The sequence below is a fragment of the Xenopus laevis genome, chromosome 4S (genome assembly GCF_017654675.1).
Source record: "Xenopus laevis strain J_2021 chromosome 4S, Xenopus_laevis_v10.1, whole genome shotgun sequence".
Classification (NCBI taxonomy): Eukaryota; Metazoa; Chordata; class Amphibia; order Anura; family Pipidae; genus Xenopus; species Xenopus laevis.
The window spans coordinates 82944188-82962929 of NC_054378.1; the positions used below are offsets into that span (position 1 = coordinate 82944188).

Genomic DNA, 18742 nt, shown 5'->3' on the forward strand with positions numbered 1-18742 from the left:
TCAGAAATTCCAACTCACCATAACCCACCAGATTACTTGGGCATGGACAAGCCTAGGGAAAGCACCTTCCCTCTTACCCATCTCCTGTTATCAAGTGTTGGTTTACTGATGTTTGATTATAATCAATGGTGTTTACAATTCCAATCAGAAAACAACTATGATGTGAAGACCAAACACTAGTAATGATAATTCTAAAGTTGAAAAGTATTTATTAAGTCCTAAGCCTCATCACACCTAAAGTTGAATCATTTTATCCAAATCTTCCTCAACTGATGATACCCCCAAAACCCAGTCCTCTAAATTGACCAGATGCAAAACAGCAACATCCTGCATGGAACTAGAATTCTGTACAATTTAGTATTATCAGCAAAAATAGAGTCATTACTTAAAATGCCAATCTCTCGTTCATTTATGAACAAATTAAAAAGCCTCCTGAGCTACTCCACCAACACTGGTCCAATGTTCTATTTACCAACTTTCTCTACAACCTATTTTTTATCCAGTTCTCTATCCAAGTTCAAATATTATGTTGCCAAATAATGTTTATACAGTATATAGTAACATAGCTCTAAAAGGAGAGAGACAAGGACATTATAAGTATAAAATGCATATTTACAGTAATGCGGGGTATAAAAAAGGTATATACACAGTATATATACAACAACGAAATAAGTATTTTCCATTAAAATGTATTAAAGGTGAAATGATAGCCTTGCATGTGTACAAGTATGAATGATTTAATTAACATAGTACAAGTATGGAACCTGTTATTCAGAATGCTCGGGACCTGGGGTTTTCTGGATAACAGATCTGTCTGTAATTTGGATCTTCATACCTTAAGTCCACTACTAGAAAATCATATAAACATTAAATCGACACAAAAGGCTTGTGTTGCTTCCAAATAAGGATTATTTATATCTTAGTTTGGATAAGGTACAAGGTACTGTTTTATTATTACAAAGAAAATGGAAATCATTTTAAAAATGTGTTATCTCACCCAATCTGGTGGCACCCCAGCACTAGGCAGTAACACGCATAAATAGAATTTAGAAAGTTCTGCACCAGAAAGGCAGTGCCAGCAGCCCTTCTTTCTCTGAGCTCCTTGACTTGTATAAAACTACTGAAGCCTTGGGTCACATGCTTTCATATGTTCATGGATTGTTCTGTAACTTTCTTTCCATATATTTTCCATATACATATATATGGGGTTTACAAGATATCATCTGCAATGCAATGCACCATGCATTAAGGCTTTAAGCATTGTCGTGTAATAGTCAGATCAGTCAAAAAAGTGCATTTTGTTGGTTTATACAGAATATTACAGGAATAGCATTATATTTCAGAGCTTACATAATAAAAATAATTTTTAGGCACCAAAAAGCAATGGCAAGATACAAGCTGAAACTTTTTCAGACCATTGTATTATATATTTATATTCACATTTAATATTGTCATTATTTACAGTTTTAAAAAAAAGTTTTAACCTAAAGGGAAATATGTTACATACCAGAAAAACAGCTATTGATATTCCAATAAGAAACCCTGCTATGACATCAGACCAATGATTGCGATATTCCGCCACCCTGTTTATTCCAGTAAGAAACGCCAAACACATTAAACACAAACATAGGACAGGTTTGGCGAGTCGTGTTCCTTTGGCTTTGATTGTGCTGGTAATATAAATCTGAAAGTAAAAACAGAACAAACCACAATTCAGATAGAACACAATGATAAGTTATATTTAGAAATATAAAGACAATGTTCAAAGAGGCAGAGGGACCCTGTGTTTTAGGTATAGTAATTCAGGCAATTCCCCCTTATTATTTGGACACCTTAGTGGTCCTTTAGTATACCCAGGCAGCTACCGTATGTCTCCCTTCCTGGGTCCTCTAGGATTTTCTCTAGGCTATGGTTTGCCTCAGCAACCGCTCCTCCTCTGCCTCGCCATTCTGTCAATCCCTGCACTGTCTTCCATTACCTTTCAGAATCAAATTCAAATTAATGACACTGACTTTCAAAGCACTTCATAACTCTGCCCCACCCTACATCTCTGAACTCATCTCTATATACTCACCCAACTGCTTACTACGCTCCTCTACTGACCTGCTACTCAACTCTTCTCTCATCATCTCCTCACATGCTCGCATTCATAACTTTGCAAGGGCTGCACCCCTCCTCTGGAACTCTGTCTGTCCGACTTTCTCCCAACCTTTCTGCTTTCAAGAAATCTCTGAAAACGCACTTCTTTCGAGAAGCCTATCCTCACCCTGCTTAACTACCAAACGCAACACCACATACAATACCACATTTCTCACCCACTTAATCTGATCTTGCCCACTCCCACACCTTGTGTATTACTCCCTTCCCTTTAGACTGTATGCCTATGCATAGGGCCTTCCTCACCTTTTTGTACCTGTATTGATTGTGATGTTTGTTACTCCATATGTTCTATGTATGTAATTCATGTGATTTAGTTGTATAATCACATTTACTTTACAGTGCTACGCAATATGTTGGTGCTATATAAATACATGTTAATAATAATAAATAATAAATATGTGAAACTAGAAAAGGATATAGCACCATGTGCTCAAGGTCTTTCATGGGACCTGATGTGTTACAGGCCCAGGTCTGCGGTCTGGTAAAAGTTAGAAAGAATTATATAGTAAGTTTTGTCATAGTTGTTCTAGGAGCAAGAGAAAGGTTCAGGGAAGGTACTGAGCAGCTTCTGCTCCAACGAGGAGAAATAGTGGGGTAAGGACCAGTGGTGATTCCACCACTAGTGCAGGGATTTCAGTGGGTGAGTTGAGGACCAGTGAGGGTGCCAAGATACAAGACCCCCCCTGTGCATGAAGCTCTACTTTATGGGAGGATTTGCCCCGGGAGCATGGTAACCTATATCATGCCTATTTCACTTCTGAAAGGTTATTCTGCTATTATTACTCTGATTGACATCAAATATCTGTGAATTATTTCATTGCAACTGTTCACTGTAAATAACCCAGTTATTTTGCTGCAAGAAACCATCTCTGTGACTGGATCCTTTGCTACACAGAACCAGACAAGGTACCAGGAGTTGCAGGGAGTTGCTCAGGTACACGTGGGTCATTGGCACAGTACAAGCAGCAGTAGTCCTGTCGACACACTACAAAATTTCTGCATTTATTACTGACATTTCATTCAAGCTACTTTTTAACAAAACAGCTAATCAAAGCAGGACATTAAACACATATGCCAACACTCCCAAACTCTCCATAGGTTAATGCTTGTGATATATACCTACCAAGGAGTATTTAGTATAAGAACTACTTATGTTTTAGAAACAGACTACCCATCATCTGTGGCATGTATTGGTAGACAAATGGATACTAATACATGATCCAGTCATGAGGAGTGGTTCATGTAATACTGACCCATGCCTCTAGTGGCAATGTGGCAGTTGTGTATTATTTGTTGCCTTCTTGCTGTGAATCTTGGTTGCATTCTATAAGCTCATGATAAACATATGCATAGACATATTATGTATAAATGGTTGTAGAGGAAAAAAAGAGATGAAAACAGATTTAGGATGTTTATTGATTTGTTAGCAATGAGCCCTAGCAACATCTGATTATAAGCAATTGTGTACTATGTGTGTATATATTTATAAAGGAATAAAGTAAATATACTTTTGCTGAAAAAAGTAAATCATTAAGTAGACATTGTTTAAAAATGTGAAATGTACATTACATACAGTACTCTTTAACAGAGAGACAAGTGTTAAGAGATATGAGTTTCATTAGATAAACTTGTAAAATATAATCTACAAAGTAGATGTTGAAACAAGTAACCCATTTAATTCTTTCATTTGCATATACAATGTACTATGACAACTGTGACCAGTTACTGCTATAGCATTCCTAGGCATGTTTTGAGGACTCTTCTGCTGTAACAGACAGAGCACCCACTAATAACGAACACTTTATTAAGGGGCAGATTTATCAAAATGTGAGATTTAAATGCACCACAGATAAAACTCAGGTACTTTCTGTTTATTGCAATGGGATTTTTAGAAGCATATTTATCAGATGGTGAACTTTAAAGGAACAGTAACACCAAAAACTGAAAGTGGTTTAAAGTAATGAAAATATCATGTACTGTGGCCCTGCACTAGTAAGACTGATCTGTTTGCTTCAGAAACACTACTATAGTTCATATAAACAAGCTGCCGAGTAGCAATGGTGGAAATTGAAAAACGGCTATATGGCACAGGATAAATAATGGATAACAGATAACATTATGTTCTACAGAGCTTATCTGCTATCTGCTGTGCAACTTGAGCCTTTTCTCTTTTGAATGGCTGCTCCCATTGCCACACAGCAGCACATTTATATAAACAATAGTAGTGTTTCTGAAGCAAACACAGCAGTTTTACCAGTGCAGGGCAATACTGCATTATATTTTTATTATTTTAAAACAATTTCATTTTGTGATGTTACTGGTCCTTTAAGTTTCACCCATTGATAAATATCCTTCTAAAAATCCCATAGGAATGAATGGAAAGTGGGTGAGTTTTTTTTTTTTTGTGGTGAGCTTTAATTTCATACTTTGATAGTTCTGCACCTTTGCCCTACAGTCACAGAGACTCATTAACCTACTGTACATGGGTACAAGCACCAGGCAAAAAGTGACACAGACCGGGCAGTATTGTATGAGAAAAAAAGAGGCTTCTTCTCTAAAGAACAAAATTAGAGGGAATTTTCTGAAAATAGCATAATGTGTTTTAATTAGTAAACAAAGTGCATTAGAGGATGAGCAGAATTTTATTTTTAAGCAGCGAGGAAGAGCTGCAGGCTGCAGCATCTACAGCATGTAATCAAATTAAATGGCTTGATAATGACCCTTTGACAACTTGTTTAGCACAATGAATGCAATTACCATCCCAATTTTCAGCATCATTTCAGGAGCTATAACAGTTTACTGTACTATAAAACTCCTATGTTTGCCTGCTGGTGAATTCTGCAAAATTCTACTGTATATAAAAACACGTTTTGTTACTGATAACTCAAATGCTGTTAAAGGCATCATGCTACCTGTAATATCTACTATTTCTCTCATCATAGATATAACGCAAGACCACATCTGGTGAGCCTTCCAGACATAGATCATACTATTAAGCAATTTTATAACAAACTAACAAAGAGTTTGAAATCATCTCATATACCACTGTCCTAAGGAAATAAGTATCATATACTTTTGAAAACATATAGGCATATCCGTGCAAATATTAACACTGTTTGTCAGCTGCCGCCATTTCTGTAGGTAGTTGTTAGGATGGCCATACATAGACTATACCTGTTAACCAAAGCGAGCAGCCTCAAGTACCATACATACTCAGATGATTGGCAAGTAAGTTCAAAATCAATCAAATCTTGTTAATGTTTAACAGAAATATGAGCAAGAAAGGGTCTTAAAAATGAAATGGTAAAAGTAATACCACTAAAACTCTTCCCTCAAATTGTCGATGAAGATTTTAATTAATCCGGGTATTATTATATAATTATATACAGTATTTGGAAGAAAACCTATTTATGTAAGGGACCTATTTTCTCTAAAAATTCATGTTTCTTACAAAACTTTGCCAAGCAAAAGTACCCAAGGTCCCATAGAAGTCAATGGGAGCTGTACTGATCCTATTGAATTTTTTTTTTGTTTTTTTCAGAGGTTTTCAAATTTTTCCCCTCGAAGTTTTAATAAAATTAGAGGTTTTAATATTTTTTACCACATTCTTTCAATGTTTTTTTCATTTGTATTTTTTATATTCAGATATTTTAATAACCTTCATGGCATTCATGGTTTTAGAGAATATAAGCTCTAATTCTGCTAAAATTCAACCTTTAATAAATGGGCCCCTAAAGCAAGTGGACTTTGAGTTTTCTTGAAAAGTAATCTCAGATGACTGCGAAGTGCTTTTAAAAAAAAATCAGAAAGTACAGCCTATTTCTTACTGTGCTACCCTCAAAATAAATATGCTTTCTTGGGATCTGCTGACTCCAGTAACCTTGTAACATAGAAAATAGAGAGTGGATAAAACAGAAAGACAAAACATCTGAAGGATACGCACAAACTGACTGATTTAATAAGTTAGGAAAGACTAAAATGTAAACATTATTGACTTGGATGTTTATTTTCAGAAAAACAAATTCATTCCAATAGGACTATGTAATCCTCAGACATAGAAGTAATTTATGCTGTTTTCTGCTACTTCTATATGAAGCCTATTTAATTTGATAATATATTGAATTACTATTGTTCTGGTTGCATTTTTTTCTGTAAAAGCAAAATTAAACTGTAGCAATAGTAAGAACAGTGAGACAGTAAAAACAATAACCTATCAGTGTTTATTCTAAAAGCACTTGTGTCCTGGGTGAGGTAGCACTCTGTACCTACTGCTTGATTGGAATTTGGTTGCTAGGTGCACAGTGCAATTCCAAAAGCACAGGCCCACCATCCTTACTAGCGGTTATAGAATAAGGTTAAGTAATAGGTGGTAAGTAAGCTCAGCGTAGTGCTCTAGAGTATATTGCTATGTTGATGATATCTCTTTACCCACATGAATACAGTGCTATGTGCATTAACTCAACGTTCCCTCTGATTTCTTCTTGGCTGCGTGTGTTCCTTTTTAAACATATTGTGTGAAGGTCAAAAAAGTACAAAATGAAGGATTTTTGAACAAAATTCTCAAAATTGCATGTGTAGGATCACATAGTTTAGATGGAACATTGCTTGAACCTCTAGCCTTTCCCTCCACTTTCACTGATCTGACCTCAGGAGCACTTTGTCTTTACTGCTGCTTTCCCTACCTTCAGCTGCTGACACCATTCACCATCCTTTACAAGGCAACTCAAAGAAGACAAACATGTCTAAGCCCACCCACCAATCAATTCACACTCATAGATGGAGTTGCCACAATGCCCACAAATGTTTACCAAAAAATAAAAAACCCTAATGCCAGTTACCTGTATGGGAGCTAAAACAGAGTGGAAATATCTGCTCAATTACTTTTGAAACCCTATCTTGGCCCAGAAAGTAATTTCTATTGAGGGTACATTGGACTCCTTTTTCTAGCTGGACCCTAGCAATGTTGGGAAGAGTAATAGATGCAATAGTTAAATGGGATGTCAGAAATTCTTAAACAGACATAATAGACTTAATTGCACACACTACAGGGTTGATACAGGGTCAATTGAGATAGATGAAGTACCACAATAAATCATAGGCATATCAAAACAATCACACCACTGTGGATAAGTCTGACTGGTTGTGAGATGTACTTTAAAGGCTTTTAGCTAGCGGTCCAGATCCCCTCTATTGTTAAGGGAGTAAAAACTAACCTGATTTCCTGTTCTTACTGTGGTGCCTTCACTTTAAGACCAGTTGAACCTAAAAGAAAACTACCTCCAGCTATCAAGGGGTTATCCTTTTAGGGCAGAACTCTTTACTGTGGCCTTATTTTCCCATACTCCCCAGCAGACATCCACCAATTTCAAAAGGTGGAAGCCAAAGAGCAAGAGATCTGGGTTTCCAGTTACTATATTAAAGGTAAACAGGAAGTGATAGTCATAAACTTCCTGGGCCAACTGGAAATCCTAACCAACTCAGGCACCGGGACTTGGAGGGAAATATTAAATAGAGGATTGCCAGACAATAGGGAGTTAACCCTATGGGTTCCTACACTTTTATAAAGATTGGGAAAGTGTGAGAGAAAGGAAGAGAACAAGAAAAGGGGGAGGTATAATGGCATTCCCTTTTGTTGTAATTTCAGTAAAACATTTCATTATTGCTTCTTCTGTATTTCTGTAACATTTCCTAAAATAACATATTTTAGCAAGTCTTCTGTTTGTTTTTGGCTTCTAAATTCATCTTTTCAAAATTCAGAACCCATATTCTAATATATTATTTTTTAAATATCAGTAACATCTGATCTTTTAGGTGTTCCATGTAATGATTTTGATAATATGCAGGAAGACACAATTCAATAAGAAAAATGTTTAAAAAAGGTTTTTTCTTTCTTTTTTTTTCCAGCAAGAGGAGGCAGTCGTTGCCATAGCAGCCACCCACATTATGGAAAAAAATGCAGTGAATGGAGTGTTATTTGTCAAACATAGCAAAAAATACTGAGAGCCAATGTTATTATGAACTGCTGCATGTTAAATACAAGAGGGCTTAAGCCTGATTTTACTCAGTTATTCTAGAATGACTTATTATCTAACAATTTTAGATTAAAATCACAATGTAAGAAAATTACCTGAGTCGCGGCGGCGTGGACGGCCGCCACGCCGCCGCGCTCCTTCTCCGTCGGCTTCCGGGTCCTAGTGCGCGCGCGGCGCGCATGCGCATTATTTCAAGGCGCAGGCGCGCTGACGTCATACAAAGGCGCGAATTTCAAATGTATTTAAAGGTACAGTTTTACTTTATGCATTGCCCGTGATAGGATATTGTTTCCTGGTGCTTCTGAGCCTTGTGCTATATTCTGAACCTGTTTGAATCCGGTTTTTGACCTCTGCCTGTTTCCTGACGACGCTCCCATCTGAATCCTGACCTGTGCCTGTTAACCGACTACTCTATTGCCTGAACCCCTTCTGCTTGTTACCCGGTTTTGACCTTTTCCTGCCTGACGATCCTTGCTATCTGCCTGCCTCGACCCAGCCTGTCTGACTATCCTCTCTGCCTCATCCTTGCCTGTAACCGTGATCCTCGGCCCAAAAGACTCTAGATACCTGCCGTGCCCCATTGCCTGCCAGAACTCTAGCCTTGCCCACTCATAAGTCCAGGTGGCACCCCAGTAGGCGGAGGGCCTTCCCGAAGCCCAAAAGTGGTCACACATACTGGTGAAGAGAGCTCTGACCACGGTGCTTGGCTCTAGTTCTGGTATTGGGTGCCGGCCGTGACATTATCACGGGCCATGGAGGACGACGATCACATTGAAGCTGCTGCTGCTGCTGCTCCTCTCCCAACATCCACTGATCTGTTGCTTACTACTTTGCTGCAACGAATGGAGGACCAGGAGCAAAAGCAAAATTATCTGCTCCAGGGGTTCCATAATCTAACCCGCCAGCTGGGACCCTCGCAGCAGTCAGCTAGTTCTGTTCCTACATCCTCTGTGGGTTCCCCGCCAGATAGGGGTTCTACATCCAGACCCCAGGAACCAAAGATCGCATTTCCTGCCAAGTTCGGTGGGGACAGAACCCAGTTTTTTGTTTTTCAAGAAGCCTGCAAGCTGTACCTCAGCTTTTTCCCCCATTCTTTCCCCTCTGATGAGGAAAAGGTCAGATTCGTTATGACCTTATTAGTGGGTGACCCCCAAATCTGGGCACTTAGACTGCCAGCCACCGATCCTGCCCGTTTATCTTTAGACCAGTTCTTCCGTTCTATGGCTATTCTATACGATGACCCGGATCGCGCCTCTTCGGCCGACTCCGCGATTCGTAAATTACGCCAAGGTAAACGGGAGGTGGAAACTTATTGTACTGAGTTTCGTAGGTGGGCGGTGGAAACGGGGTGGAATGATACGGCTCTACGGAGTCAGTTTCGCATTGGTCTGGCCAAATCTGTCAAAGACAGCCTTGTTAACTATCCCCTATCTTCTAGTCTGGATGACCTTATGTCTTTGGCCATCCAGATAGATAGGAGACAAAGGGTGAATAGGGATGAACAGGATACTTATGTTGGGTATAAACATGTTCATAGTGCTAAGTTTTCAAACCCCTCTGTGTCTCAACCTCAGGAGGAGCCTATGCAGCTAGGCATCTCACACCTTACTCCTGAGGAAAAGGCACGCAGGCGGTCCCTTGGGCTGTGTATTTATTGTGGGGAGAAGGGTCACTTTCTCAATCAATGCACCAAGAGGCCGGGAAACGCCCAAGCTTAAATGGAGAAGGGGAGCTCCATTTGGGTGCAGGCGTTTCCTCTCCCCAATCTGCCTCTAAGGTTCTATTACCAGTTAAATTGACCTGGCCTACGGGCACTATCGAAGTGTCGGCTTTCATTGATTCTGGGGCAGAGGGTAATTTCTTGGACGCGGCTTTTGCTGCAAAATTCAAAATTCCTCTGGTTGCCCTTAATCCGCCCATGAGAATCCTTGCTGTAGACAAAAGACCCTTGGGGTCTGGGGTGGTTTCCCAAAAGACCATCAACCTGTCCTTGTGTATAAGTAATCTGCATTCTGAAGAAATAGCTTTGTACCTCATTGAGGGAGCTTCCTGTCCTCTCATTCTGGGTTTACCCTGGCTCCAGAGGCATAACCCTCTGATAGATTGGGTTTCTAGGGAGTTTATTCAGTGGGGTTCTGGTTGTAGTGGGGTGTGTACTCCATCTGTAGTGGGTAATACCATCCTTGAGGGGTTACCATCTGCCTACACTGCCTATTCTGACGTATTTTCCAAAAAGGCAGCTGAGACACTACCCCCACATCGGCAGTATGACTGCCCTATTGATCTGCTTCCGGGATCATCTCCCCCTCGAGGCAGAACCTTTCCCCTCTCATTGCCTGAGGCCCAGGCAATGAGAGAGTATATTCAAGAGAACCTTGATAGAGGGTTTATTAGGCCTTCCAGTTCTCCTGCGGGGGCAGGGTTTTTCTTTGTAGGCAAGAAAGACGGTGGTTTACGCCCCTGTATTGATTATAGGGGCTTGAACAAGATCACTGTGAAAAACCGCTATCCCTTACCCCTTATCTCTGAATTGTTTGACCAGGTCAAGGATGCTAAAATCTTCTCCAAATTAGACCTGAGGGGAGCTTACAATCTCATACGGATCAGGGAGGGGGACGAGTGGAAAACTGCTTTCAATACCAGGGATGGCCACTATGAGTACCTCGTAATGCCCTGGTCTATGTAACGCCCCAGCAGTGTTTCAGGAATTTGTCAATGACATCTTCCGGGACCTGTTGGGGGTATATGTTGTGGTTTATCTTGACGACATACTAATTTTTTCTGCAAACCTTTGCGAACATCGCATTCATGTCTGTGAGGTATTACGTAGGTTAAGGGTGAATTGTCTGTATGCTAAGTTAGAGAAATGCACATTCGAGGTAACCTCTGTCCAATTTCTGGGGTTCAACATTTCTTTTAAGGGTCTTGAAATGGATCCGGGCAAGGTGAGAGCTGTCCTGGATTGGACTCAACCCCTTTCATTGCGTGCAACCCAAAGATTCTTGGGGTTCGCAAATTATTACAGGCAATTCATCAAAAACTTTTCTGTCATAGTGGCGCCCATCACTAATTTAACCAAAAAAGGTGTTGATCCCAGCATGTGGCCCCCTGAAGCTATTCAAGCTTTTGAAACCCTCAAGAGGGAATTCAGTTCCGCCCCAATTCTACGCCATCCTGATACTGCTTTACCTTTCATTGTGGAAGTAGATGCTTCTGAGGTAGGAGCAGGGGCGGTTCTTTCCCAAAGGCACCCGACTACCAACAAATTGCATCCCTGTGCGTTCTTCTCTAGGAAGTTCCTGCCCGCTGAGGTAAACTATGATATAGGGAATCGTGAATTGTTGGCAGTCAAGTGGGCCTTTGAGGAATGGCGGCACCTACTGGAGGGGGCTAAACACCAGATTACGGTCTATACTGACCATAAGAATTTGCTCTATATTGAGTCAGCTAAGCGATTAAACCCTAGACAGGCTAGGTGGGCTCTGTTCTTCACCAGGTTTGATTTTTCTTTAACCTTTAGACCTGGTACAAAGAACATCAAGGCAGATGCTCTCTCTAGGAGCTTCGACTCAATCTGTTCTGACTTAGATGATAATCCTTCTATTATCCCAAGTGAATGTATTGTAGCCACATTGGAATCTGACCTCTCTTCCTTATTGTCCTCTGTTCAAAATGATGCTCCCTCCAACACTCCTGAGGGGAGGCTTTTTGTTCCTGAAAATCTCAGAGAACAGGTGTTAAGAGAGGTTCATGATTCCAAAATGGCAGGACACCCCGGTGTAAGTAAAACTACATCTTTGTTGTCCAGAAGTGTGTGGTGGCCAACTTTCAAGCAAGATGTAAAATCGTTTGTAGACTCTTGCCCTGTTTGCCAACGCTCTAAATCTTCTAAAAATTTGTCCCAGGGATTACTCATTCCCCTGCCTATTCCTGAGAGACCGTGGACCCATCTTTCGATGGATTTTATAGTGGACTTACCATCGTCCCAGGGGAAAACAGTAATTTGGGTGGTCGTGGACAGATTTAGCAAAATGGGTCATTTTGTCGCACTTCCACATCTCCCTTCCGCTAAAACCTTATCTGAGCTTTTTATTCAGCACATATTCAAGTTACATGGTTTTCCTGTTAATATTGTTTCTGACAGAGGGGTTCAGTTTGTCTCCAAGTTTTGGCGAGCATTTTGCTCTTTAGTGGGGATTAATCTTTCGTTTTCTACTGCTTATCACCCACAAACCAACGGGCAAACTGAAAGGGTAAATCAGACCTTAGAACAATTTCTAAGGTGCTATGTCTCTGAGAATCAGTCTTCTTGGGCAGAATTGTTACCCTGGGCAGAATTTGCCTACAATAATGCTTCACACTCCTCCACTGGGGAGTCTCCGTTTTTTATTGTTAATGGGTTGCACCCCAAGGCATTTTCTTTTTCAGGGTCTGGTTCCTCTGTTCCATCTGCCAACTCCTCTGTCGAACAGTTTTCTAAAGTCTGGTCACAAGTTCACAACTCTCTTAAGACAGCTACATCCTCTCAGAAGAGGGCTGCTGATAGGAGACGCAGGGAGGCACCCCAATATAAGGTGGGAGACTTGGTGTGGCTCTCCACCAAGAACATTAAATTGAAAGTTCCTTCCCTAAAATTGGGTCCCCGTTTCATTGGTCCATATCCCATCACTTCTGTTATCAACCCTTCTTCTGTTCGTCTTAAGTTACCTGTTAATTTCAAAATTTCTCATTCCTTTCATGTCTCGCTACTAAAACCTGCTTCTAACACCCGCCTTGTTTCTGTTCCTCCTCCAGTGCAAGTTGACGGTCAGCCTGAATTTGAGATCCAGGAGTTCCTTGATTCCCGTTTGGTACGTAACAAACTCCAGTACCTCACTAGATGGAAGGGATTTGGTCCTGAGGAGAACTCCTGGGTCTCAGTTGATGACATCAAGGCTGACCGCCTCAGGAGGCAATTTCACATTAAGTTTCCTGGGAAGCCTGGGGGTCCAGTGGCCCCCCCTAGAGAGGGGGGTAATGTAAGAAAATTACCTGAGTCGCGGCGGCGTGGACGGCCCCCACGCCGCCGCGCTCCTTCTCCGTCGGCTTCCGGGTCCTAGTGCGCGCGCGGCGCGCATGCGCATTATTTCAAGGCGCAGGCGCGCTGACGTCATACAAAGGCGCGAATTTCAAATGTATTTAAAGGTACAGTTTTACTTTATGCATTGCCCGTGATAGGATATTGTTTCCTGGTGCTTCTGAGCCTTGTGCTATATTCTGAACCTGTTTGAATCCGGTTTTTGACCTCTGCCTGTTTCCTGACGACGCTCCCATCTGAATCCTGACCTGTGCCTGTTAACCGACTACTCTATTGCCTGAACCCCTTCTGCTTGTTACCCGGTTTTGACCTTTTCCTGCCTGACGATCCTTGCTATCTGCCTGCCTCGACCCAGCCTGTCTGACTATCCTCTCTGCCTCATCCTTGCCTGTAACCGTGATCCTCGGCCCAAAAGACTCTAGATACCTGCCGTGCCCCATTGCCTGCCAGAACTCTAGCCTTGCCCACTCATAAGTCCAGGTGGCACCCCAGTAGGCGGAGGGCCTTCCCGAAGCCCAAAAGTGGTCACACATACTGGTGAAGAGAGCTCTGACCACGGTGCTTGGCTCTAGTTCTGGTATTGGGTGCCGGCCGTGACACACAATTGCACATCATCATACTGAACAATACCAAACAATCAATAACTATCTTTTTGATGAATACATTTTTTTTACATATTGTACATAAATACCATATCTGATGACCAGATGACACTGAAAGCCTTTTGTTTTATTAAGAGCATGCTGGCTCCAAGCCTACATTTTAGTTGTTTATATATATATATATATATATATATATATATATATATATATATATATATATATATATATATATATATATATATATATATATATATATATATATATATATTATTCCATCATAACACATGTATAAATTAAGCAAACTTGATCAAGATCAGAATACTTTAGCCTCTCTACAAACAATGTTAATACATATTAATTCACACCATTATATAACTACAAGTAAAACTGTAACAGAGATGCCTTTTTTTGGGCAGATTGTATGTAAGCATTTATTTTGATTTCATCTCAGGACCCAGTCTTCTGTATATGGAAATTTATATCAGTTTGAATTTAGCCCAATTTAATATACAGATAAGGCATGTGTTACAGGTTATTCATTCATTTTGTGATTTTTGGTTCTGTTGGACTAATTTCTGGTTACTCAAGTCTGAAAGATCCATACATACACTTTGATGGCATTTGGTAGTAAGACTGGATTATATATGTAGTTGGTTGAAGGACAAACTCATATGATTTGTGTTTATATTGTATGTCTGATAGAGAGGACATTCAGTATATGCAACCTAAATTGCAAAATAATTACAATTTCTGCAGAAAGTTGCTGATGTACAAAGCAGGCACAGTTCTTCAATGGTTCTGGAGAAATTGTGACAACCTTATCTGCAGCTTTGACTATGCTCAGGGATAAAATGATCTTATTTTAGAACCAGTTGCTTCCACCTTCTGGTGACATTAGTGATAACCTCACCAAGTTCACTTGTAGGCATACTCATTTGACCAGTGGGTACTGTATAAGACCCAGTGGTGAGGGGGCTTAATAGGGTCAAAGGTTTATTATATATGTGAAATATACAAATCAAACACCCCAATGTTTGACAGATAAAGGGTCCTAGAATCAATTTGCTATGGTCACAATATCTTCTAGCTATACTATTGCTAACAGAAAATGAATTAACACGATGTATTTTATATAGAAGATATATATATATATCATATATTTTACAACTGTAAAAGTATAGTAAAATGAGCAGCACCATTACTCTAACTAGTCCTCGGTGGAGGCTTAGCTGCTCGGCTAAAATAGCCTAACTACATATCACTCCTGGCATGAAAGTGAACTGGCCTATCACTTGCTAGACCTGACCTTGTCTGAGTATCAAGTGCAAACCCTTCCTGCCTGCTCAGGTAAGGGAACTGGCAAATGGATCCTGAGCACGTGTGCTCAACTTATATATTGTAACAAAGTGCCACTTAGTCGCTAAACTGGATATAATTTGGGGTCATGCTTTGACCCAGGAAATGGAGCTTAGCTCCTGTATAACTAAGGTTTCTTAAGTGGCCATACTTTTGGGGTTTCCAATATAAATGGGGAATACATTTATCAGTCCCCTATATATGGATTGTGAACCCAGATTGTGATTTGTGAATTGCATGTTCTTTGGAATGGGATGATTGTTGGTGTATCCTATTTCTAGAGCTGTACCTATGAACTTATATAGTAAGTGTTTCTAGTAATTCTGCATCTAAGGTGAAATAAGTGGTCATCATAACTCTATGACCGTAATGGGGCTATGTATTAAAAAGGGTCCTATTGCAATCAAAATGTATTTAGCCACTTACATGTGCTGGCATGAATTGCTGCCCTACTTGTTATTTTTAAAGATATATTAATAAACATGCATTGAGGATTTATTGAGAAAACTGATGAAAACAATTATTTTAAGAGGTGTAACTGTATATGGCTATGTAAATAATGGCTGATATGACACAATTCAGTAGTATACTGCATCAGCCTGAAGCACTTTAACCCCCAAGGTACCATTAAAGACATCATAGCTAAACCATTTTCCTTTCAAATAACAATGATCCCAGCGCCAATACCAGAAAGGAGAGCAGGGTTGCCCATTATAGTCTGTGAAAGTGCAAAATATGACATTAGCTATATGTATTCTTACAGGTTTATCATATGCACTGGATGGCATCAAATCATAACAACGTTAATGGAGAGATGCAATCTTGCCACAAAACTTGCCACTAAATGTCGGCAGAAAAGAATATTTGCAATGTTTAATCTAAAGGAGGGAAATTTCATAATTTTCCTCATCTAGGAAAAAAACTCAACCAAAAAACTTGCATACAAACAAGAATCACATTGTTCCATGCATTTCCAACGAGGCTGAAAATCTCATATGTTTTAATAAACTTTGAAAATGAATAAAGTTGATGAAGACAATTTCCATTGATTTCTATAGAAACTTGCCAGCTTTTCTGAAGATTTTTTGCATTTTTTTTTAATAAACTCCAACTATGTTGGATTCTTTAATAAACCCATTTGTATACAGTTTTTTTCTCAAATCGAATATTGCACCATTTTTTTCTGGAATTGAGAAAGAACGCCAACACAATTTTTTTTATAAATATGCTCCTTAGTGTATCTAATTCCTTTCAGTATGTATGTCACTTTATCTCAACCTCTGCACAATCATAGAACTGAACTCAAAATGCAAATATGTTCTCAAAGCAACGGAAAATTGGAAACTAAGCTTAGTTAAAGAAGACATATCATGTTCACATATCTTAGATTTTACAATTTACATTTTTCAAAAGTAACAAGGATTCCTACTGACATATTTCTAATTGTATATATGTGGAGCAACATTTTACTGAAATTAAACTCCCAATAACCAGACTATTTGTCAAGTCCTCCTAAAGATAATTTGGTTAATGTGTATTTTAAAGACATTGTATAAAAACATTTTGAAGGAACTAATTAAAATATATTAAGAGCTTGTAAATTGTAAGCAGATGTGGGGATCCATAGGGTTAATAGCCCCTATGGCTTTAAATTTCTACAGGTTAAGTTACCTTAGTTGCTGGGCAGAAGGGAATGTATCTAAGTAAGTTCATTTGCTATTCGCTAGCAGGTAGGGTGACCACTTCCTGCCTCACTTTGATATAGTTCCGGGAAAGGAGTGGCGCTTCCTCTTTGCCTTTCACCTTAGGAACAGGGTGGCTGTCTGCTTTGCGCCTGGGCAGAGGCCCAGTTAAATCAGGGTACAGTGCCCTGTGAATGAGGCATTGCTTGCCTCTGAGAAACTGTGCTGTGAGTAAACTCTGTGGATGTTCAATAAACACTTTCTGTTTTGTTGTTTGCTTAACCTCTGGTGTCTGACTTTATTTTTCTGTATAGCAAGAGTGGTGTAGTTGCGCAACACCATCACTTTCCTCTTCCACTTTGCGAAGGCCCACTCTGGATGAGAGAGTCCAATGTAACACATGTTCTACTAATACTAGTCTGGGAAGTCAAAATAGAGATTATATAGAGATTATATTCTGTTACATGCAAAAAAGAATGTGGTTGCATTGTTAAAAACTATATAAACTATAATACAAACACATTCAAAGACACATACATTATTTACTGGAAAGAATAGTTTGTTTACAGTTGTGCCGAGGTGGGCTTTTCAATGGTTATTAAGGGTTAAAGAGAAGCAGCTGGTTTAAAGGTTGACAATCAATCATAGTAGCTGATTTGAATTTAGAATATCTCTTTTTGATAGGAAAAGCCCCTAAGATGTCACTTCCGATGTCCCCGGGGATTCATTCAGGCTGACTCTTTCAGAAAGCATCACATTTGCAATCCTTGCTCCATCAAGACAACTTGTTATTTGTTGTGCATCTTAACTTGGAAATTCTTTGCTGCAGGGTAGTCATTCCATACTGCATTCACTTATTATAGTCTCTTTTTCAGTCTCTTGTTGTTATTAGCCCTGTATTGATATGTTGTTAAAGGAATAATTTTCTTACATAGCTTTGGACATGAGCATTCAGTCAAGGTCATTAAGAAGTATGGTGAAAAAACTGTAAGTCTTTTTAAATATTAATTATTTAGATTCTATTTGGGAAAATTGATCCTTTGAGATGGTCAGTGATGCAAAAAAAAAGACACTTGAGTGGCTTACCAGTTGGCGTATGTCACTCAGCACTTTCAGGGTTAATTCTTTGCTGAAGGCAATCTGCTATCAGTAAGTGATGCCTTAAACAACCTGCCTAGAAGAGGAATTGTTCAAGTGTCCCCAGGAACTTACTACATATTGCAGTGCATATTTTTGTATGAAGCATGCCCATATTTTAAAATACCAGTCATGGTGCCAAACAAAGGTAAAAACAATTATGAAATAAATGTACACATATGCTTACTTGAGGATGTAATCACATTTAAACAACAGTGAGTGAAAAGAAATAACACACAAAAGACTCCCTATAAGGTCAATAGCACATGGGAAGATTTGTCGCCCGAGATTTCTTAGACGTCGCCGCAGGCGACAAATATCCCGAAAATGCCTCTATATTGCTGGTAGTTGAAATTGGTGGTTGTATGCCCAACTGATTGCAAAAATGCCTGAAGTAGATTTAGCAAACAATTGGTCATAGCACCGGCAATGGAGAGGCATTTTTTGGAAGACTTGTCGCCCGCAGAAGCTTGATAAAAATCTTCCAATGTGCCTCTGCCCTAAAGGAACAATATTGACTTCGAAATCATGTATTTGTCATGTCTTTTGATTCTGATCTGCGCACTAAATTTCAGAAGATTGTTTGTTATACCATGTCTATGCAGGTTTCCTACTGGCGCAACGAAATCCCACACTACAAAAACATACAGGCAGGTTAGCTGGTTCCTGCTGAAACTGGCCCCAGTGTGTGTGAAT

The 18742-nt window shown here is 39.6% G+C and overlaps 1 protein-coding gene across 2 annotated transcripts in view; it reads right to left on the reverse strand.

Moving 5' to 3' along the window:
• The window catches only part of plppr5.S (phospholipid phosphatase related 5 S homeolog), a 97246-nt gene that overhangs the window by 16981 nt on the left and 61523 nt on the right, over positions 1–18742 (reverse strand). For both annotated transcript variants that reach the window (XR_005960984.1, XM_018259857.2), the window contains exon 4: positions 1508–1684. Coding sequence is in view for 1 of the 2 variants with exons in the window: in XM_018259857.2 (XP_018115346.2) it covers positions 1508–1684 (177 nt within the window). In the remaining variant the exon portion in view is untranslated. The remainder of the gene's footprint in view (positions 1–1507; positions 1685–18742) is intronic.